General features: G+C 52.1%; 7 protein-coding genes across 7 annotated transcripts; 3 read left to right on the forward strand and 4 right to left on the reverse strand.

Annotated features, from left to right (window-relative positions):
• Positions 1-305: 305 nt before the first annotated feature.
• On the reverse strand, positions 306-1,313 carry GCG54_00013656 (putative polyketide synthase 1; the record flags this gene model as incomplete). Its single annotated transcript, XM_045413507.1, has 1 exon — positions 306-1,313. The coding sequence occupies one exon, from the start codon at positions 1,311-1,313 to the stop codon at positions 306-308; it is 1,008 nt and encodes a 335-aa protein (XP_045265141.1).
• Positions 1,314-2,317: 1,004 nt separating this feature from the next.
• GCG54_00013657 (Highly reducing polyketide synthase FUM1) lies at positions 2,318-3,469 on the forward strand (the record flags this gene model as incomplete). Its single annotated transcript, XM_045413508.1, has 1 exon — positions 2,318-3,469. One exon carries the CDS (start codon positions 2,318-2,320, stop codon positions 3,467-3,469), a length of 1,152 nt encoding a protein of 383 aa, XP_045265142.1.
• Positions 3,470-3,553: 84 nt separating this feature from the next.
• GCG54_00013658 (Highly reducing polyketide synthase FUM1) lies at positions 3,554-10,148 on the forward strand (the record flags this gene model as incomplete). Its single annotated transcript, XM_045413509.1, has 5 exons — positions 3,554-3,757; positions 4,392-8,213; positions 8,283-8,360; positions 8,424-9,218; positions 9,330-10,148. The coding sequence occupies 5 exons, from the start codon at positions 3,554-3,556 to the stop codon at positions 10,146-10,148; spliced, it is 5,718 nt and encodes a 1,905-aa protein (XP_045265143.1).
• Positions 10,149-10,262: 114 nt separating this feature from the next.
• GCG54_00013659 (uncharacterized protein) lies at positions 10,263-10,621 on the forward strand (the record flags this gene model as incomplete). Its single annotated transcript, XM_045413510.1, has 2 exons — positions 10,263-10,317; positions 10,422-10,621. 2 exons carry the CDS (start codon positions 10,263-10,265, stop codon positions 10,619-10,621), a joined length of 255 nt encoding a protein of 84 aa, XP_045265144.1.
• Positions 10,622-12,640: 2,019 nt separating this feature from the next.
• Positions 12,641-13,836, reverse strand: GCG54_00013660 (4-amino-5-hydroxymethyl-2-methylpyrimidine phosphate synthase; the record flags this gene model as incomplete). The annotated part of the gene is made up of 4 exons (XM_045413511.1): positions 12,641-13,471; positions 13,532-13,600; positions 13,650-13,752; positions 13,802-13,836. The coding sequence occupies 4 exons, from the start codon at positions 13,834-13,836 to the stop codon at positions 12,641-12,643; spliced, it is 1,038 nt and encodes a 345-aa protein (XP_045265145.1).
• A 1,112-nt stretch (positions 13,837-14,948) lies between these two features.
• GCG54_00013661 (uncharacterized protein) lies at positions 14,949-16,950 on the reverse strand (the record flags this gene model as incomplete). Its single annotated transcript, XM_045413512.1, has 5 exons — positions 14,949-16,053; positions 16,105-16,280; positions 16,329-16,439; positions 16,506-16,864; positions 16,923-16,950. The coding sequence occupies 5 exons, from the start codon at positions 16,948-16,950 to the stop codon at positions 14,949-14,951; spliced, it is 1,779 nt and encodes a 592-aa protein (XP_045265146.1).
• Positions 16,951-19,032: 2,082 nt separating this feature from the next.
• On the reverse strand, positions 19,033-20,860 carry GCG54_00013662 (Solute carrier family 40 member 2; the record flags this gene model as incomplete). Its single annotated transcript, XM_045413513.1, has 5 exons — positions 19,033-19,305; positions 19,332-19,901; positions 19,956-20,113; positions 20,168-20,207; positions 20,261-20,860. 5 exons carry the CDS (start codon positions 20,858-20,860, stop codon positions 19,033-19,035), a joined length of 1,641 nt encoding a protein of 546 aa, XP_045265147.1.
• Between the last annotated feature and the right edge of the window lie 257 nt (positions 20,861-21,117).

Raw genomic sequence — 21,117 nt, forward strand, 5'->3', positions numbered from 1 at the left:
GACGGTGCAGATGGCCATAAATGAAGTGTTCGAACTTCCAGCGCCTGCAATGAACAGCGAGGCGTGCAGATGGTCACTCATCAGTAAAGTACGTAGTGCAGCTGATAATCCAATACGTTTCCATCCTGGACTCGAAAACGGATAATGCAGCAGAAAGGGGAAGGATCCTAGCGAGAAATGATAGCGTTTATGAAATTGGTCTCGAGTAGCTACTAAACACGAATATTGGGGCGAGATAAATGAATCTATTGTCTGACGATGTCCTCAAGTAGTAAACTAAAACTTCTTCTATGATTCCAGGGCCTTCACTGATCGTTTTCACAGCGTCTCAAAAACGCCATCTCGCTGGCTAGACCAGGCCCGAAACTGACCGCCACTACGTGCTCGCTTCCTACACCCATATTCCTAAGCTGATCAAGCACGCAGATTGCCGTGGGGCTCCCAGTATTCCCCCTGGTTCTGTATATGTGTCGAGTTGCCCTGATCTGATGGTCATCCAAAGCCATGCTGTCCTTGACATTGTTGATGACCGATTCTCCTCCGGGATGAAGGGCCCAGTCGAAGTCGGAAATTTCGAGCTCAGGACGACCGACCTTCTCGCAGTATGACGGGAGAAGCTTATCCCATAGAGGACGGACTGACTGCTTGGCGATATCCGGGACTTGCTTGGAGATAATGCTGGTGAAGCCAGTTGTCTTTACCATGGCACCCATATGATGTATCGTTTCTGGTACGGTCATGCGCTCCCACTCAAGTAGCTGAAACTTGGCCTGAGTGAGGTCATCCAACCCATCATCGTTACACAACACAAAGGCGGATGCCGCATCGCCGAAGATGGCACCCGCAATGTCCATGTTTTCAATATCAGTAGCCAACTCAGCCTCTGCGTATTGGTGTCTCAGATACATAGTGCAGATCTCCGAGGCAAAGCAGAGGATACGGGCAGACCTCTTACGAGACGTCGCAGCCATGGCAATGTTGGCAGCCACGCGCATCAGGGCAACGCTGCCAGCACAGCCGACACCGTTCAGGAACATGTTCTCGACATGATAGCCCAGGCCCAGTCTGCGGGCCACCAGATAGTCGTAACCGGGGAGGCTCAGAGACCCTACGGTGACTCCTATCACATGCGTTATCTCCTCTGGGTCACCACCCCAGTCCCGCAAAGCCTTTCGACAGGCCTGCACTGTTAGGTCCACCCCGACCTTGCGGAATCGCGCATCTAGTTCATCAATGGTTGGGACCTCGGGTTGACAGCCAAATCCGGTCTCGAAGTCCATTGTCGATGCTCGTGTTTCGATTCCGCTGCTCATTGTGAGCTTCAGTAGTCTAGCAAGTCTGTTGTGAAAGCCGAAGTGTTAGCACTGGTAATGCCGGAATGGTAAGGACAGATGTATCTACACCGGCTTTTGGGTATCGTGAAATTCATTTGCCCACTTCACGAATGTCTCGGGTGGGATCAAGTATGGAGGATACTGCGAACCGATGCCAGTGATCCAAAGACCAGTAACGGGTGAGTGGGACAGTCCCTTGCCATGCCCACCGTTTTGCACATAGCCATTTTCCGTCTGGTGGTTCAAAGTCATTCTAGTCATGACAGTTCATGTGGTAAACAAGAGTAAATTTGGTTGCGCCAAACATCACACAACAGAAGGCAAGGCGATATGTTGACTCTTAGACATCTGAACAAATGGTCGCTGACTAGTATTCCGTATAGAGCTAAAATATGCAAATAGCCAGCACTGAACCCAAAGGCTAATTCTATTGATCAAACGAGGACGCGGGATGTATGAGTAATCTAAAAAGACAAGAAATGAATAGACTCGCTCGACCACAATTTACTGGCAATTCGTTCCAGAAGTCGGCTCTTGCCAAAATCTCCGAGTTTCACGCCTCATTGAAAGCTCCGAGTATGTTGATGTGATGGGCCAGCAGGGGTGATGTTTTGCAGGTTCCGGGTCACGGCACGGCGACGGGAGGGTCGGGATTTGAGAAGGACTGTCCTGTAAAGGAAATGATCCTGAAACACTGGGCTCAAAGTCTTCGAAGCCGACGAGAGCGAGTGCTTCGCTCTCGGATTCCATATCCCGTCGGCTCCGTCGACTCACTTTTGACCTTTATTTTCCGAGAACAGAGTCAGGGCCGTCGGCAATGTCACCGCGGTAAATCAGTCCGCTCCACCTCGCATTTTGAAGGTGTGCTTATTATGGCGATCGTCTAACAGATAGTCCATCACAGCCAAGTACCGCCGAATGAAAGTCATAGTCCTTGTTTTGCAAATCATAACATTTACCAAGAGCAGCCTTAGCAAAATAAAATGCTGTCAAATTTGTCAACCTATTACGGCGAAGAGTCGATACCAGGTCGCAGCGGCAGCCGTGACAGTGGTGTTGCTGTGAATGGTGTGGATGGCTACGACTCAACAGATAGCGGTTGCGGCAATCTTGGTGTTTCCCCTGGAGATAGAAACACGGTCGCTTTCGAGCCGGTTGCAATTTGCGGTATGGGAATGAGGCTTCCTGGGGGTGTGAATGACCCAGACGCCTTTTGGGACATGCTCATTAACAAGCGCGACGGGCGATGTCCGGTGCCGAAGGACCGCTATAATGCTGAGACATGGCATGCGGCAGGCAAGAAGAGGCATGTGCCTAGTGATCATGGCTACTTTTTGGATAGCAGCATCGATATCAAGAACGCCGATGCATCCTTCTGGTCAATGACCAAAAAAGAGCTGGAGATATTGGATCCTCAACAACGTTTAAGTCTGGAGGTTGTCTACGAAACACTTCAGAGGGCAGGTCAAAAGCCGTCGGAGCTCCGAGGAAGAAAGATTGGTGTTTGGGTTGGCAGCTTCGGCGGCGACCGGGCTGAGCTGGACGCTGCTGACCCACAGACCGTTCATCCCTACAACCTACTCAATGGCTTCGACTTTATGCCGGCAGATCGGATTCACTACGAGTTCGGCTTTATGGGCCCAAGTGTCACCGTTCGAACAGCTTGTAGCTCCTCACTGTTGGGGCTGCATCAAGCCTGCTATGCTCTGATCCATGGCGACTGCGAAGCAGCGGTTGTAGCTGGCACTAGCATCATATACTCTCCCACACTTACAGCCACGATGAACGATCATGGCGTTCTATCTCCTTCAGGTATATGCAAGACATTCGATGCTGAGGCAGACGGCTTTGTACGTGGAGAGGCCGTTGTCGCTGTTTACGTCAAGAGGCTCAGCGACGCGGTTCGAGACGGAGACCCAATCTGCTCAGTGGTTCTTTCTACAGCGAGCAACTCTAGTGGCAAGTCGTCCACTATGACGGCACCGAATCCAGATGCCCAGGAAGATTTGATCCGGAGAGCACATGAGGTCGCCGGCATCACGGACTATTCCAGGACGGCGATGATGGAGTGTCATGGGACAGGGACGCCAGTTGGCGATCCTCTCGAGTGCGAGGCCGTGGGACGCGTCTTCTGAGATCATGGCGGCATCTACATTGGCTCCGTGAAGACCAATATTGGGCACGTTGAAGGTGCCGCTGGCCTTGCCAGTGTCTTGAAGATGACGCTTGCTCTTCAAAACGACATGATTCCGCCAAATGCCAATTTCAAATCTCCGAACCCCAAGATCCCATTCGATCGCTACCAGCTAAAGGTTCCTACGCAAGCCATTCCTTGGCCCCAAGGGAAAGACAGAGTCGTCGGTGTCGGTTCGTACGGTGTCGGCGGCTCTAACGCTTACGCCCTCCTGGCCTCGGTCGACCACGTCAGGATCAAAGATGAAAGAATAAAGACGAAGGCAACGAAAACCCTTCCTGCAGTGGTACCAATTGGCTTGGAGCATCCTCAGCTTCTTATTTTCTCCGCCAAACACCCTCAGGCACTCGAGAAGATGGTGAAGCGCCATCAGGCTTACAATTTAGCCCATCCAGGCCGATTGAGAGACGTAGCGTATACCTTAGCAAAAACACGGGAGCTGTTGAGCTACCGCGCTTGTTGCGTGTCGAATGGTATTGATGACTTCCCAATACTCAAGCCGACTCGACATGGTTATTACGACCCTGCTCAATTGGTCTTCGTGTTCACGGGACAGGGCGCGCAATGAGCACAGATGGGGAAGTCCCTCGTGGAGAACATTCCATCATTCAAAATTTCATTGGAGGCGATGAACAATTTGTTGCAACACTTACCAGACAGTCCGACATGGAATTTAATAGGTATGTCAAGATCTCAAAGTCACATTCGAAAGCCTGGCGTGGTACAAATCATTGGCCAAGCTGACATGGCCTGAGAACACAGACGAGATAATGGCACGAAAAAGAACTTCCAGAATCAACAACGGGCAAATCTCGCAGGTTTGCTGCGCGGCGCTTCAATTATGTCTTGTCGACCTCTTACAGACATACAACATCAAGCCAGCAGCGGTGCTGGGTCACTCGTCTGGAGAAATCGCAGCTGCTTACGCCTGCGGGGCAATTAATCAACGCGAAGCCATCATTATTGCCTACTATCGTGGCAAAGTATTGGGGGCCTTAGATGAGTCAGTTGGTGGCATGGCGGCTATCGGGATGGGAAAAGCGCAGATCGCGCCACATCTACGGCCTGGAGTGTTAATCGGATGCGAAAACAGCCCGAACAGCGTCACCCTAACCGGAGATAAGACATCTCTCGATCTGGTTGTCACGGAGATAAAGAAGGCACATACGGATGTACTTGCCAGAGCTCTGCAGGTGGATAGGGCATATCACTCCCATCACATGCAGGCTGTTGCTTCACAATATCTCGGCCTTCTTCGGCCACATGTGCAGCCTCGTGACCCAAAGACGCCATTTTTCTCTAGTGTCACGAACCAGCTCATATGCAAGGGGCCTGAACTTGGTCCCGACTACTGGGTCCAGAACTTGGTGTCACCGGTTCTGTTCAATGGGGCTCTGAGCAAAGCATTGCACACCCTTGATTCGGAGAAGCTGTTCCTCGAGATCGGTCCGCACTCTGCCCTCGCAGGTCCTGTTCGACAGATCTTAGGGGCAGAGAAAGTCAACGCCGAGTACATCGCCACCCTCATCCGCGGTCAAGACTCTCACCAGGAACTCCTTCGTGCTGTGGGCGAGTTGTGGCTACGTAATCATCCGGTGGCCTTGGATCGCATGTTCGAGGAAGGAGACATCCTGACAGACCTCCCGTCATATCCTTGGCACTATGAAGGGCCACTGTGGCATGAGTCTAGGCTATCTGAAGAGTATCGTCTACGCAAGTTTCGGCATCATGAGCTCCTTGGCAGCAGGGTGTTACAAAGCACAAACACAAGCCCAGCTTGGCGAAACCTGCTACGTCTCGAGGATGTGCCTTGGATTTCGGAACATGAAGTTGAAGGGACCATCATCCTTCCAGGCGTCTCCTATTTGTGTATGGCTGGTGAGGCTGCTCGACAGCTCACTGGACAAACCAATTTCACATGCAAACAAGTTCACTTCAGTGCGGCTCTATCCATGACGTACGAGAGCCAGATGGAAGTCATTACTCAACTCAACCAAATACGTCTGGCCGACTCAATTGACTCGGATTGGTACGATTTCACTATTTCCAGCTACCAGAACGGAGGCTGGGTGAAGCACGCGTATGGAAGGGTCCGAGGTGACGGTGAAATGTCGGATAATAGTCTGGGACAGTGTCGTACTGAAGATTCCAGCAGAGTCTTCCCGAGGGTGTGCTCCTCCGCGTCATGGTATCGCAAGTTCAGGTCTCTTGGCCTTGAGTATGGTCCACGCTTCAGCGGCATGGACATAGCCGCCGATCCTACAACACCTCAGATCCAGGGAACGTTGAGACTTCAGCTACTACCGGGAGAGGAAAAGTACTATTCTGTCCATCCAGAGGCGTTGGGCCGTCTAGTGCAAAGCTTATATGTGGCCGCCGCCCAAGGTCTAACAAGAAATTGCAACTCCCTAGCAGTCATTGCTTACGTCGATGAGTTTGCCTTTATCGTGCCCCCAGAAGGAGCCAAAGAGCTGGAATTCTCAGCCAAAATCACGGAGCAGAGGCATGGGGCGTTTCTTGGCAGCGTTGACGCTACCGTGGACGGTGGTAGCGCAGTTGTGAGCTCCAAGGAATGGCAGCTATGTAGAATCAGCGGCTCTAACGACGCAAATGAGAATTCTAATCAATATGGAGCTGCGCAGCTTGAGTGGAGGGAAGACATTGAGTTCATTGATCCCTCTTGTCTGATCCGATCCGCGATAAACAGCACGAAGGCTGAGATTTATCGACTGCTTGACCGATTCAACATACTTTCCTTGACCCGAGCACTCGACAGCATACGCCACATTGATGGTCCTACACGTGAACACCTGACAAAATACCGCAAGTGGCTTGAAGACACCGTGGCTGGTTTTGCTTCTGGCTCTCTCAAATGCCCTGGAGTTGCAGACGCTGACCATCTCGTCAGTATGACTACAAAAGAGCGAGATGGCCTGCTTTCATCAATCTTCAAAGACCTGGAAAAAAGCGAGGTCCATGCTCCTGCAGCCGCTATTCATCGCGTCAGCTCTTCCTGTGAGGGAATCTTCAATGGTGATGTAAGCGAGCTTGAGCTTCTTCTGGCGGACGGCGTACTTCAAAACGTCTACAACTGCCTTCTTTTAGACACAGACTCTTCAAGCTTGTTATCCCTGATTGAACACAAGAAGCCGAATCTCCGGGTGCTGGAGATCGGGGCCGGAACCGGAGGTGCGACGGCAAGCACACTCCGGAGCTTGACATCGAGTCGTGGGCAGAGGATGTATCAGTCCTACACATACACTGATATATCCAGCGGCTTCTTCGCAGATGCAAAGAAGAGGTTCGAAGACTATGGAGGGATTGAATTCTCCATTCTTGACATCAGCAAAGATCCTTTGGAGCAGGGATTCCAGGCCGAGTCGTACGACCATGTTATCGCATGGAACGTTATACATGCCACACCAAACCTTCACGATTCGCTGAGTAATATAAGGAAATTGATACACCCTGAGGGGCGATTTCTTTTGCAAGAAATCTTTCCGATTACTCCCTGGATCAATCACTGCTTCGGCGTCATACCAGGCTGGTGGCTTGGCGAAGCTGATGGTCGCGTTTCCACGCCCCACGTCAGCTTTGAGAGATGGAAAAAAGATCTTTCGGACTCCGGATTCGGTGACATATCAAACAGTTTCGACGGTTATACGAACAACAACATATTTTGCCGGCCGTCACAGCCTGTGCCATCGTCTACACGAGTCACACTTCTAAAGCACAGGGGCCAAGATACTCAGCAGCTCCTCGAGAGTCTGCGGCGGGCTTCGTATGCAGTCGATGAATATACCTTGGAGGATTCGGAAGCGAGTCTAACCCCAGCGCAAGACGTCATATCGATACTAGATGTCGTTTCTCCCTTTTTCGCCAGTCTGACAGAGGAACGGTTTGCACACTTTCAGCGATTCGTCAAGAATGCTCATGATAGCGATAGTGGTATTTTGTGGCTTACTGGCCAATGTCAGGTTGGCGAAAAGATTCAATCCGAGTACGCTCCGCTCTTTGGCTTAGCTCGTGTTCTGCGGACAGAGCTTGGGCTTGACTTTGCCACTCTTGAGCTCGAAAGTCTCTCCCCGGCGGCCATCGCTCATGTTGTCCCGAGGGTATGCAATGAATTCGGGAAACGCGTCAAGAATGATCCGGATAGCAACCCGGAGTATGAATGGGCGGCTGTGGACGGCAAGATTCTGATAAGCCGTTATCACCATGTTAACCTGACAGCTGAGTCTCGAGTGCTTCCAGATAAAATGCGAGTGCGGAAGCTCGCGCAGCACAAGCCAGGATTAACTGACACACTGTATTGGAAGCCAATGATTGATCCAGTGCTCGACAAGGACGAAGTCAAAATCAAAGTGAAGGCCGTCGGCATGAACTATAAGGACGTTCTCATTGCTCAAAGTATTATCACCGACACAGCGGCCATTCAAGATGGGCTTGGTCTAGAATGTGCTGGCATCGTCTTGGAAGTAGGCCCCGATGTAGACCGTGTCAAGGTGGGCGATCGCGTCGTGGCCATATCTAGCGGGTCATTCACAAACATCAAAGTGACGTCCCAGCAGCTATGCTGCAGGATACCGGACCAGATGGGTTTCGAAGACGCTGCCGTGATTCCTGTTGCATACTGCACTGCTTTCCATGCGCTGTTCACCCAAGGTAAAGCAATCAAAGGAATGGTATGTAAAACCCTTCAATTTTATATGATCTTTCATCTTGAATATCACTAACGGTATGCGTGCGCAAAGAGTGTCTTATTAATCCACTCGGCTACGGGAGGTGTGGGCTTGGCGGCACTCCAGCTCGCCCAGATGCTGGAAGCTGACGTGAGTTGAACGTTTCATACAAGCCCTCACGATTTCAACCAAAACTGACAAATATCTCAATAGATTTACTGTACTGTCGGCAGTCAAAGCAAGAGAGACTTTCTGGTCAAGAAACTCGGAATTTCTCCCAGCAAGATTTTCAACTCCCGCGACTCATCATTTCTACCGGGTATTATGGCAGCCACAAAGGGACTAGGCGTTGACTTAGTCCTCAACCAACTATCAGGAGAGCTGCTCCACGCTTCCTGGCGGTGCGTGGCTGAATTTGGTACCTTTGTTGAGCTCGGCCGCCGGGACTTCCTTGGACATGCGAAGCTGGCCATGGACCAGTTTGAATCTAACCGAACCTTCTCTGGTGTTGATCTGGCACATCTCTGGGCCCGCAAGCCGCGATTTGTTGGGGATATGCTGGAGCGAGTTATAGATCTATGGACCCAGGGCCAGATTAAACCTTACATTGCTTCTACTTTCTCGGCCGCAGAAATTTTCCAGCCTTTCCGACAGATGCAACAGAGCCAGCACATAGGCAAGATCGTTGTCACATTGCCAGAAGAAGCTGATGCCCAGCTACTTCCCACCGAGCCCCTCCATAAGACGCTTGAACTACGGCATGATCGATCATACCTCTTTACTGGTGGTCTGGGCTCTTTGGGGACCGTCATTTCCTCCTGGCTTGTGGAAAAGGGGGCCAAGGAGATCATTTTCCTGTCTCGCTCTGCAGGCTGTCTGCCGAAACATGCCTCTGTAGCCACAGAGCTGGCATGTCTGGGTTGCAATGTCACATTTGTTTCCGGTAACGTCGCCAAATTGGACGACGTCGTTCGAGCAATCAAAATTGCCAAAATGCCTATCGGCGGGGTTCTGCACGCTGCTATGGCTCTTCAGGACGCCAGCTTTCTCAGTATGAGTTGGTCTGAGTGGCTTGCAGCATCGCAGCCGAAGATTGATGGAACTAGGAACATCCATTAGGCCTTGCTGGAGCAGCAGCCTGACGTTCTGCTTGACTTCTTCTTCTTGTTCAGCTCCACAGCAGCTACAGGAGGATGGTGGGGACAGGCCAACTATCATGCTGGAAATTCCTACATGGAGTCCTTCGCTCGTTACAGGCGAAATTTGGGATTAGCTGCAAGTGTGCTAAATGTGGGCTTCATCAGCGACGTCGGCTACGTAGCTGACCGACCTGAGGCAGCTGGCTTGGCCAAGGCAACAGGCCAATGGTTCAACACCGAGGTTGAGCTCCTGGACTGCATTGAGCAGATGCTGATGGAACCTACGACGGGGAGCAGTGCTTCAGCTGCCTCGTGCCAAGTACCTCCATCTCTATTGGCCATGGGTATGCGGTCCACCATGCCGCTTACATCGAAATCGTGCCGTGTTCCGTGGAAGAGAGATCGACGAACGCTTGCCCTTCGCAACCTGGACTCGGATGACAGCAATATTCCTTCCGGCTCAGACAGCATGACAAACGACGAGCTCAGCCACGCCATCCGAGAGCTCAGCTCTAACATCGTTTCGCTCCAATCAGGAGAGACCACAGAATTCCTAGCAACGCATATTGGGAAAACACTGTGCAAATTCCAGCTTAGACAAGACACCGACCTCGACTTCCAGGCTCCATTAACGGACCTCGGTCTAGATTCCCTAGTAGGAATAGAGGTGCGAGCCTGGATCAGGCAATGGATGGGCGTAGATCTGGCCACGCTCGAGATTACCGGTTCCAAAAACCTAGAGCAGCTTGCTACCGCGGTGCAAAAAAGGATGATTCAGAGATACAACTCTAAGACATGAGGCGCAAACACCCGCATGGGATAGGATTCAAAAGCTTTGCTTTCTGTACGTAAATAGTCTCGTCATAATACGAGGTCTGACGAGGCTTAGCCAACTTCCCTGGAAGCATGAACAATGTTGTCAGCTGGAGCTCTGTTGACACCGGCAGTGCCACCTGCACCTTCTGCCAGTGAGTCATCACAGTCAGTACTTCAAATTAGAAGTGGCAGATTACTTCCGATACACCCGATTCCATGTGTCAATTCAAATTTAATACGTTTTGCGTTATTTCAAGGACGGCAGCTGCACTGGCGGTTCCTGGACCACCAGTGGACTGTAGAACACCGTGCCCACCAACTCCAACGACAACCTCAGCTCTGTCAGTTGCTAAATGGCTTAGTGATACGTCAAGTTGCACATATACTTTCTTATGGGAAATCTGCGCTGCTAAACAAGTGCTCTCCTGGCTTTCGATGCTTGTGGGGGGCCCCTAACAATTCTGACCGCCTGCAGACAGTGCTTCCTGCGTCGTGGTGTAAGCTGAATACGTGATGTAATTCAGCTTGTTTCCGGGGTTGAGGTCACTCTGAGACGCATTTACATAGAAGAAGGATTTCAAATGCACTCATTGGATTCATTCAGTTAATATCACTATGCGAATCATATCAACAGAATCTACGTGGTGATGTGGAAGATGCTCTCAAAGCAAGTGCACCATCTCATCATGCTCCTCAATATGATCTTCCCTTCCACATCCGACAAAGTGGCAAAACTCTTGATTGAAATGACTAAGCTTGCTGTGGCACCTGATACTTCGTCCTGCCTGCGTGCAGTCCCTGATTCCACTTGCCTCTCCGAGGGCCTGGCGTGATCACCAAGTGGTCCAGGCATAGTGTCCTTACCCCGAAACGTTGTGTCGCACAAGTTTGAAACCCAATTTGATTCAAATTTTATGAACTAAATGAGATGGAGAGAGCGAGACAGCTTCTTGCTGATTTGCTGGTACCTCTGCTGGAGGCCGACCACCCCGCACGCAGCTGCGTTCAAAGTTCAGCGGGTCAAGAAACTCCATAGTCCATTTCCTCGTGCTGAAATAGAACCTGCTAGCCACAAGCCTCGCTGAATGTGAACATATTCCTATCATTCTCATGCATCATAGGTCTTTCTTTCAACATGATCGAAGGAGTCTCCCATAAGCTCGACCCCAATGGCGACATTTTACTCACTCTCCATCCGTCGACATCTCCGTTTGCGCCATGGGACGAGACAGCATCAGCAGCGACTAAAGTGAAAGGAGAACGCCTTACCTCATCGAATGGAAGGTTGCCCGATGTACACGTGACGTCCAAGGCTGAAAGCATAAAATATCTGTTATCGTCTCGGCACCTTGCTCTTGCCTCCCGCTACTTCGCATCAATGCTGAAATGGACCGGAAAGGAGGCTTCAACTAGAAAGATGGACGGTCTGCATCATGTGGATGCGTCTGGATGGGATGCTCAGGCGTTTCTCGTGGTGATGAAAGCGATACATGGAAAGTTCCGTGGCATTTCCCGTTGTGTTGATCTCGAAATGCTCGCCAAGGTCGCCGCGATCGTGGATTACTACGACTGCCATGAGAGCCTGGAACCACTCTCGACAATATGGATTGAAATGCTATCTAGAGCATCGCCTCCACCCAAGACATGCGATCGAGATTTACTCCTGTGGCTTCTAGTATCATTTGTTTTCCGGAACGAGGCCATATTTCAGCATGTCACCAAGACAACTATCCGGGAAACCAAAGGGCTGCTCCCATCTCTGGATCGACTTCCCATTCGATCGTCCATAACGGGTGAGGATTCCAGAAATTCGGGGTTTCGGCAGGTCCTTAGACTAACCTTCAACGATGCAGACGCAATCGACCAGCGTCGCGAAGACATCATTAAACGAATTTTACAAATGCTGGAAAATCAAGCTGACCGGTTTCGAAACGGCTCGTCCGGATGCAAATTCGAGTGCTCGGCGACCCTTCTGGGGCTCTTGGTGAAAAACATGGCTGAGCATGGATTGAGCCACCCAACGCCGTCTCCACCCTATACGGGATACAGCGTGACAGGGCTCGAAAGGTCTATTAGTGCCTTCAAGAACCCACCATCTTGCTGCCCTTTGAGTCCATTCATTGTACCTGCTAGAATAGAAAAGTACGACAATATCATAGCGGGGCTAGAGATGAAAGAATTTCTCAACGACGAAGACATCGCAGTCAGCTAGGGTAAGGTCGTCACAATGAGCAGGTCAAAATGTGGTTCGGTGCCTGTTGCCTTTTGCCAACACTTGTCATGCTGGGCTGTTCCCACGGCGGAGTACTCAGAAGTAGTAGTTTCGGCTGGGGGGATTTGTATTTGCAAAAGAGTGGGTTATTCCAGCGCATCTAAAGGAACGGGCTCCCCAAAGCCTTCTACCTATGGTGACATCTCATCTCTGAATGAGTGAATGATACTATTCCATGATCCACACTCGACCTAAGAAGATGTCTAAGCCTTGATGGCAGAACTCTGCAGCTTCAAACGACGGAAACCTCCACGGCAAGCAACATCGCTCTGAAGCTCAACCATTCTCTTCTGGTCCCCGGTAGGGTCCTCCGAATCAGCGTCAAGACCCCATCCTAGGAACTGGTTGGTGTAGTTGGGCTGGAAGCTCTCATCCAAAACACCAAGCCTCTTGCCGTACTTGGTGACCTTAGTCCAGTCACGCTGGACGTTCTTCAGGTCATGCGAGAAGTACGCGAAGCTGCGCTCGAAGATCTTGCGGTTGAGGTCGGAGCCCATGACCGGCTTGAAGTCAACATACTCCTTCCAAGCCTCCTCAGGCTTCTCCAGGACGTAGTCGGTGGCCTGCTTGACAGCTTTCATGAACTTGCGAACCTTTTCAGGGTTCTCAGCAATGAAGGACTCGTTGCCGATGTAGAGGATTGTGCAGAAGCAGCAGCATCCGAGCTCGGCGAGCTCGTCGATACGGAGCATCTGGACGTCGGTCTTGGGGCGACCCTGGGCGGCGAGCCACTCCTCAAGCTCGACCATCTGGACGTTCTCCAGACCAATGCCGGCATCGATGGTGCCCTCGATGATGGCCTTGGAGACGTTCATGCCGCAGCGCACGGCGGTGTAGTCGTCGGGGGTCATGCCGTAGTGCGAGGTCAGCTCGTCGATCTGAATCTTGCCGAACTCGCCGACATAGCCGATGCGCTTGCCCTTGAGGGTGCGGAAGTCGGTGGTGATGCCGGAGTCCTTCAAGTAGACGACGCCGGTGAAGGGCTCGTCAAGGAGGCTGCCGATTGAGAGGACTGGGAAGTTGCGGGCCTTGGCCTGTTGAGTTGAGGAATTAGTCAATAGTCGATCCGGCAGGGTGTTTTGAGAGGCACCTACAGCGAGGGTGTGAATCATGGCCTTGAAGCCAAGGTCGACCTTTCCAGTGCCGATAATCTCGGTGACATCCTGTATGAGTTAGTGATAATCCGGAACGAAGAACTCATCGACGACGTACGCTAGGGTCGTTGGGCTCAAGCAGAGCGACCTTGATGCCCTCGTCCTTGAAGTATCCCTTGGCCTGGGCCAGGTACAGGGGGGCGTGGTACGGGGTGGCGTGCCTGACCCAATGTCAACTTACATTCGCAGCATGCACGCGGGCATTCCTACCAGTTGGTGAGGAAGGTGATCTTATCAGTCGACATTTTGATAGATCAAGCGTGATGCTGCACGGGTTAGTTCACTCCCATTCTCTCAAGTGCAGGGCGGCAGGGAAGCCAAAGAAGCAAGTCCTTTCGCTGGTATTATCCAGATCAAGTTCGCCGGTATTTCTCAGATTAACTCCCTGTCGTGCCCTTCCATGTCGGCGCTGCTTACGATCGAATCGAGATATCGAGGGAGACCGGCGTGGAAGTGTGTGGCACGGCAGATGAGTCAAACACCCGGATGCGTTCTTCTCTTACTTTACCTCGATCTGTAGATGTTTCCATTGCGATAGATGCCATGGCTCTCTGACGCTGACGCGAGCGCCGTACCGGGTCAAGTATAATTGGTGTCGGTTTTTGCAATTGCGTTTGTTGCAACAATATGAATTATTGCGAGAGGAAGAGGACAACGACGAGGGAGTTGCAGTTCATATATGCCGCGTTGGAGGGGTAGCTTCCTCAACAATTCACCCTGCGCGTGTTTCCCCTCATTTGGTCGAAGCTAATCATGCATTTCGGCCTGAGTTCCGGTTTACCGACCGAAGACGTTCGTCATTGACGGAGACTTCCAATGCGAAGAAATAGCTCTTCTTCTAGTCGTCCATTGGCTCCCAAAAGGGCGGGCAGGGATAAATAGAGTGTTCTGACATCAATCATGCCCCTTTGCTGCGTCAATTGATGAGCATTTAAGCCGCCGGTCGACATGAGATTGTGTCACAAAAGTGGCTCACCAATCCTCTAGTGTTAAAATCAAGCGACACAAGATCACAGGAAATTTGATTCGTCGAGCGAAGTAAATCGATTGCTAAAAAGCCTCAAGATCCACCAAAGACCGGCATGATCTGACTGTTTCTCAGCGGAAACATCGGGGCGGACCGGACGACTCCGCGAATGACCTCCGGGATCGGAAGCTGACAACCGATCGGGCCCACTCGGAGCCGGCTTGTGCCGATGGTTGCCGCTCGCCGGCGGCATTGTCAATTAAAGTTACTCCGCGATCTCATAAGCACAATCTGTTTTGCAAGAAGCTGCAAGTCAATTAATTGATTCTCGAATGATTCGCTATAACTACGCTGGAAATCCACTGCTTGTACTGTTGTTCCTGTTGCCCTTTACTTCACTGGCGTTGATCCTCGACTTGTGTGTTGAGCGTTCATCTCAATCATCCCCGCCTCATTTCTTGCGTGGAACATTTGCTCCTCCATGTGCAGGTCATAGATGCCTGCGTCTTTTGACACCAAAGTGTCTCTGTAGATCCACTTGCTGCCCTTTGCCCCCTCCGTGGTCAGCCCTTTCTCAAGAGCTTCCTCGTTCGCCCTCCTATCTTGGATTGCCATGGACCTCATGACTTGCGCCATCTCAACAGCGCCGCCGTCAGGAACCACAACCCGGTTCGCTACCAAGGCCGCCGCAAGACCCAACGCCAGCTGTAATACAGCTGTCAGGAGCAAAATCATGTGGATCATATTCCAGTGAGAAACGTTGAGCTTCGTGCCTTTCATCGGCATCGTACCCTCCAGGGTAAGCGAGGGGTTGTTCAGCGCAGCAATGGCTACAACGCCGATCGTGAAGCGGTTCAAGATCATCTGCATGACTTGATTGGTGCCGTTCATGGGCGTTCCGAAGATAGACTCCGCAGGATACGTCTGGTACTGGAAGTTGGTGTCGTTGGCAAGGGACGAGGCAGCATATCCCTGCAGCGCAATGGCTGCTGTGGCCAGCTCCGTGAGATTGTTGCCGACTTGGTGTTCCGGCAGCGTGGCGTTTGCCACTTCGTGGACCGAGACGTTGCAGCTGTAATACCATGGAGAGGTAGCCGATGCCTCGAAGACGGAGACGATGCTGCATCCCGGCCCGCAGTCGAATTGGGAGTTTGTCATGAATGTCGACTGATCGCTACCGCCGGGGACGGGGATGTAGAGATCGTAGGTGTTGCCGTTGTCGAGGGCAACGGTGACATTCGTGGTATTGCCACTGCCACCGCTGATGACCGGCCAGGATGTGCACGATGATGTAACGTTGATACTTCGGTTGGTGCACACGGTCATGGGGTTCGTATCGTCATCTTTGATGGATGAAGTGGAGGTTTCGTGGAAGACGTATTTGCAGAGGTTCTCGTCGCAGAACATGAGAGGATCGCTTTCGACGTAGATGGCTCTTGCCGATGGCACTTTCTCCATGGATGCCGAGTCATATGCCAGAGATATTGTGCCATAACTAGGGGATGAGGTTAGCCTGCGCAGTTGACGTAGACTTCTAGTGACGTACCTGTTGGCGGTGTACTGCAAAGCACCGAGTCCCTGCCTGTTTGCTTTGACGACTTTGTCGGTTCCGATTGTTGTCATGTCAGGAATAGTCACATTTCCGGGAACGAGCAAGGCTTGCTTGTCTGCGGTATCAGTCGAGTAACAGAGGCCGATTGCTGCAAGACCAATTTGAGAACCCTAGGAGAGTCAGTGATAGCGACCGCAAATGCCAACCAGACAGCATACAATTGACAGTATGAGCCAACCAGTGGCCGCCATGTGAATGGACCAACGCTTCGATCGAACCGCCAACATGATTGTGTGCTTCAAGTTATCCGCGGCAAGAATTCGCTCAACCTATCACCCCGCGTCAGCAATCTGCCTTGTCACACCATACCTCACTTCTCAAACTCGCAGACCTACCTTGCTCTTGGAACGATACCGTCGACTCAGAATCCACCACCTCAACTCTGCCACCATATGGTTCAGACTACTGGCCACAGCAATACCCAAGGCAATAGAGAGGCCAGTGATGAGGGCGTTATACTGTCGCTTCGTGGTCTGGCTCATGACGGGCTTGCTTGAGTAGACCCAGATCACGACGTATATCGAGATGATTACCGCCATTGTGATGCCCCACCGCGATAGCACCTTTGCTATGACTTTCCATCGTGTTTGGCGTTTCGCTGGCAGCCCGTGGAACGGTCCATCGTCTGTCTTCTTACGGAGAATCGCGGCGTCCTCGCTGTAGTTGTAATCCTGGGTGGGAGAGGAGACCTCGGCTGGACAAAGGTTAGCGTCGTTGATTAAAATCGATTTCTTGTTGGGTCAGGCACTTACTCTTTACCCTTCGAAGTGAGCTAGGCATCTTGCCTCGTGAGCCTCGGCTTGCGAGCTAGCAACAAGTCCAGTGGTGAAGTGGGCGAAGTCGGAGAGATATCAGCCTGCTTCATGAGGGGTAACTTGAGCCGGTATATGAACGAAGGGAAGATGACCTTAAAGACTGGAGACCACAAGGTTCTCATCTTGAACGAAGGGTCGGTCGACACTAACAGCCTTTTAAAGCCCCGTAGCCACTTCGGCGAAGGGTGGATACAAACCCCAGGATGGCACCTCAGCTCTCGATTCGGTGCGATGGTGAATCGCATATCAACAGGCCTCCCGGTTGACCCGATGGAGCCAGTGAATCAAAGAGCCATCGCCGCCCCCACCGGACACGCTGTTGCTGACATTCCACCAAGACTTCCAAGAAGACTCCAAGAAACCACAGGCATTCTGGGGAGAAATGCAGACGCGCAATCCAAGACAAGTACCTGACCGTCAGGCACCGATCCTCGAGGCCTCCAAAACAATCATCATCCAACAAACCTGCACGAATAGCAAGAGCGTTTGGCTGGGCAAACAGTCAGGAGTAACAATCTCCCCTCCAAAAAACAACAACGACAGTGGACACAGAGTGACAAAAACACCCAAGCGCTCGGGACGCCCCGTGCAAGTCAAGGTGCCCTGGGTCACGACTCATGCACGTCAGGGGGCGGTCCAGGGCTGATGGTCGCTGATTCTCGCTGACATAACCCTGTAGGGCTCGAAAACGGCCAGCCCGAAATGACATCTTGGGGGATTTAGGGGCAAGCTGCAGGCGGAGCTCTGTGATGTCCAGGTGCCATGGTGGAAAGACTGCCCGATAGAGGTAAGATAGCCCGTCCCAGTCTCCATTTGCAGACATTCGCCGATGAGTCTAAGTTTTGCAGATTTCACTTAGATGGTGGCCGGGTGTCTTGGCTTTCCATGCTAAGAGCGTCCCAGCAGCACGCGATCACCTCCAAATGGGTGGCAAGAGGTGTCAACATCTCATTCTCTAGCATCTTCAACAAAATGTCCAGCATCAAGCGACATTCCTTCTTATCATTAAGCTTGAAAGTCAACATTCCGCCTTGAGGGACGTCAACGTGCCTGGGGGTTGAAAAGATGAGACAGGCAATGGGCCCAGCTGGACCGCCGGTGTTAAGAATCAGTGGTCAGCCGCAAAACTGCAAGCCTCCTGTGCCTCCCGTGGGCCCCCAGCAAGCAACGTTCAAAAACAGGTCTAAGACAGGGGATCTTGTCACGGCACGGTTTGCCGTCCCACCATTTCCACCGTTCGGATGAGCAAGTGCGGGAACCAGGAGGCCGGTGCGCGAAGCTCGCGAAGCTCAATGCGGACGCGTGCGCTGCCCGCGCGTCCCGTTCACAGGGTTGGGCCTGAATAGAGTTAGCCTTACGGGGTCGGCAGTTGAGACGCACAACAGCTTTTTGATGATGCCACACTGAACAATTTCTTGAGCCGCGCGAAATCTTTTGGGGTTGATTCCTACCGACATATCCTGTCGCCAGGTACCTAGTGACGACAGTAGATGCCAGCTAACTCATTCCATGGAGGCTCAAGCAGAAATCTTCGTCAGCAGCATTCATCCGAGAATTTGGCGATGGGAATAGATGAAACTCATGGCTGGGAACCTTAGTGGTATAAAGATAAGAATGGAATCACAACACGGTAGGAACCGTATATGGAGCATTTCTGTGTTCAAAGAAAAGACCACATTCCTGAAACTGTGACTACCGGGGAACCCGCGATGTTGGCCCCGGAGCATCGTCTTCTCAACTGTCAAGTCTGCGGAAGAGTGGACCGCAACGGGACTTCGGAGTGTTTCGCGGATGCTCCCATGGAATGGATACCCAAATTCTCCGTGAACATATTTAAGAACAACAGCGTATCATGAATGATTATTCTAGGATTACTCGTCATTCGATTCTCTCCCTTCTGACCGGTTGGCATCCGGTGGCCCCACGTTCGGCAAACCGGCCGATCCAGCACCTTGGCGGTGCCCAAGCTGAATGACACTTTGCCTGCCAACAAGAAAAAAATGCTCGCCACAAAGTCTTGGGCTCTCCACACACAGATAACGCGTTCTCAAGATTCTTCTTTCTTGCAATGCAGACAAGGCGGAGCGTGGAACAAGTGGCCGCGTCTCTTCCTGACATAGGAGGCATACAGCCCGCCGGCGGCGTAGATTGCCCCGACACTCATGAGTATAGGCCACTGGAACTGGTCAGGCCGAGAAAAGGCGACGGTAGCTGCATATGACAGGAGCTCAAAAATGCTCTGCATCGAGGCCTCAACGGTGGAGAAAGCGCCGCGATACTCCTCGTCGACATCCTGGTTCAAAGTCAGCGTTGCTTCATGCTGGTAGGAGGAGTGGTTATGCTTACCCCTTGGATAATAGTCTGGGCAGACAAGTCGTAGCCCCAAAGTCCGACTCTACTCAGGATTACACCGCCAACGAGTCCGCTGACGGCTTCGATGCTGCTACTTCTGTTCTGAGACTTGTCCGCGAAGAACCAGCTTACTCCAGCAGCAAGCCAGATCATCTGCCACGAGAGACACCAGATGCCGGCGCGGATGGGACCGATCTTGTCCATCAGCTTGGGCGCGGCCCACGTCGCGCTGAGTTCGAAGACTGTGCTGATAGTCCGAGCGATACCGATGTGGAAGGAGTTGTAACCGACGGAGAGCAAGAAGGTGATCATCTGTCCGGAGAAGGAGAGTACGGTGAAGTAGAGCAGTGCAAGGGACAGCGAAGGCCGGAGGGCTGGATGCGAGAAGTAGAACGGGATCGCTGAGACGGGGAAGACTGTCTGGATCTTGGACTTCAGCCAACTGGTAGTCTGTTGCGTCCGCGGTACGTCCGCATCTTCAGGCCCATCTGAATCTGAGTCGGCCGGCGTTGCTGGCTGGGATTTGGGCCGGAGCTGTGCCAGGGCTGGCACGAGTTGATAAACCTGCATCCAGTATGAGCATTTCCGGTGTGAAAATACAGTATTTGATATGCTTACTCTAGCGATGCACAAATACTCGGTTACGACGGACAGAAGAGTCATCGCAAGAGTCACCCAGATGGCAATGGTAGTTGATGCACCATCAATCAGCGAGATTGCGAGGGGGCCAATCAGCTTGCAGAACAAGTCAATACGTCGGATTCGGGCGTTCAATTCTATTCTTCATATCAGTTGTGGCACGCGATCATATTTCTGGGCTCGAGACTCACCTTGTCGAGCCTTCTCATTGCCTTCGGTGATGACCACCACCTATCACCAGTGAGCCGACGCATGCAGGAGAAACAGTGGGCTAATTGACTTACCCAGTCACGTTCGACAGATACCAAGTTCATCACAGAACACAACTTCTCAACACAAGCCAGTCCTACCACCATCGCGAAGAGGCTATTCTGGAGGTCGCTTTGCAGGTCGCGCAGCCTCTCGAGCACGAGGAAGATACCACAGGACATGGCAACCGAAAGCCTCTGCCCGACAATCGAGATGCGGACCACCGACAGGCGGTTGCCGCCATCAATCCACGATCCAATAGACGGAGACAAAATGACCGCAAAGACTCCTCGGACGAGCGCGTAGATGGACATAGGCATCAGCGTCCCAGGGTAAATCGACGCGAGAAACAGGACCGCGCCGAATTCGAACAGGCGGGAGTTCCACGTCGATAGAAAATGCGAAACATACAGGCGGAAGACCACCGGTTTCGAGACTGAAGGAGACGCTGGTGTCGGGTCGTGCTGGGGCGCCATCATCATCGCCTCCTCGTCGCGGTAGCCCTCCGGGCGTGGCCGGTCGGAGATCGGCTCATCGTGGTAGGAGTCTTCCGAGAATGACGATCTCGGCGAGTCTTCGTAGTCGGTCTCGTAGCCGTCATTGTCCGCCGCCAGCGCGGCCGTCTCTGCGTCCATTGCAGTCGCGGTTGATCAACGCTCAACGCTCAAATGGCTGGGGATCCGAGGGCGCGCGACGGTCGGAGCGACATTTTAATGATTCAGTGACCGCTCCGGCCTCAAGATCGGACCACTCGGACGTAACGTTTGCCGGGGATGAATGCAGGGGTACACTCAAATGCCGGGAGGCTGGGCCTGAGCAGATCGAACCCTCTCCAATTGCGTGTTTTGTCGCGCAGAACGTAGAGAATGTATTTCTCCCTTGGCCACTTTGA

This window comes from Colletotrichum gloeosporioides, assembly GCF_011800055.1.
Source record: "Colletotrichum gloeosporioides strain Lc1 chromosome Unknown consensus_38, whole genome shotgun sequence".
Classification (NCBI taxonomy): Eukaryota; Fungi; Ascomycota; class Sordariomycetes; order Glomerellales; family Glomerellaceae; genus Colletotrichum; species Colletotrichum gloeosporioides.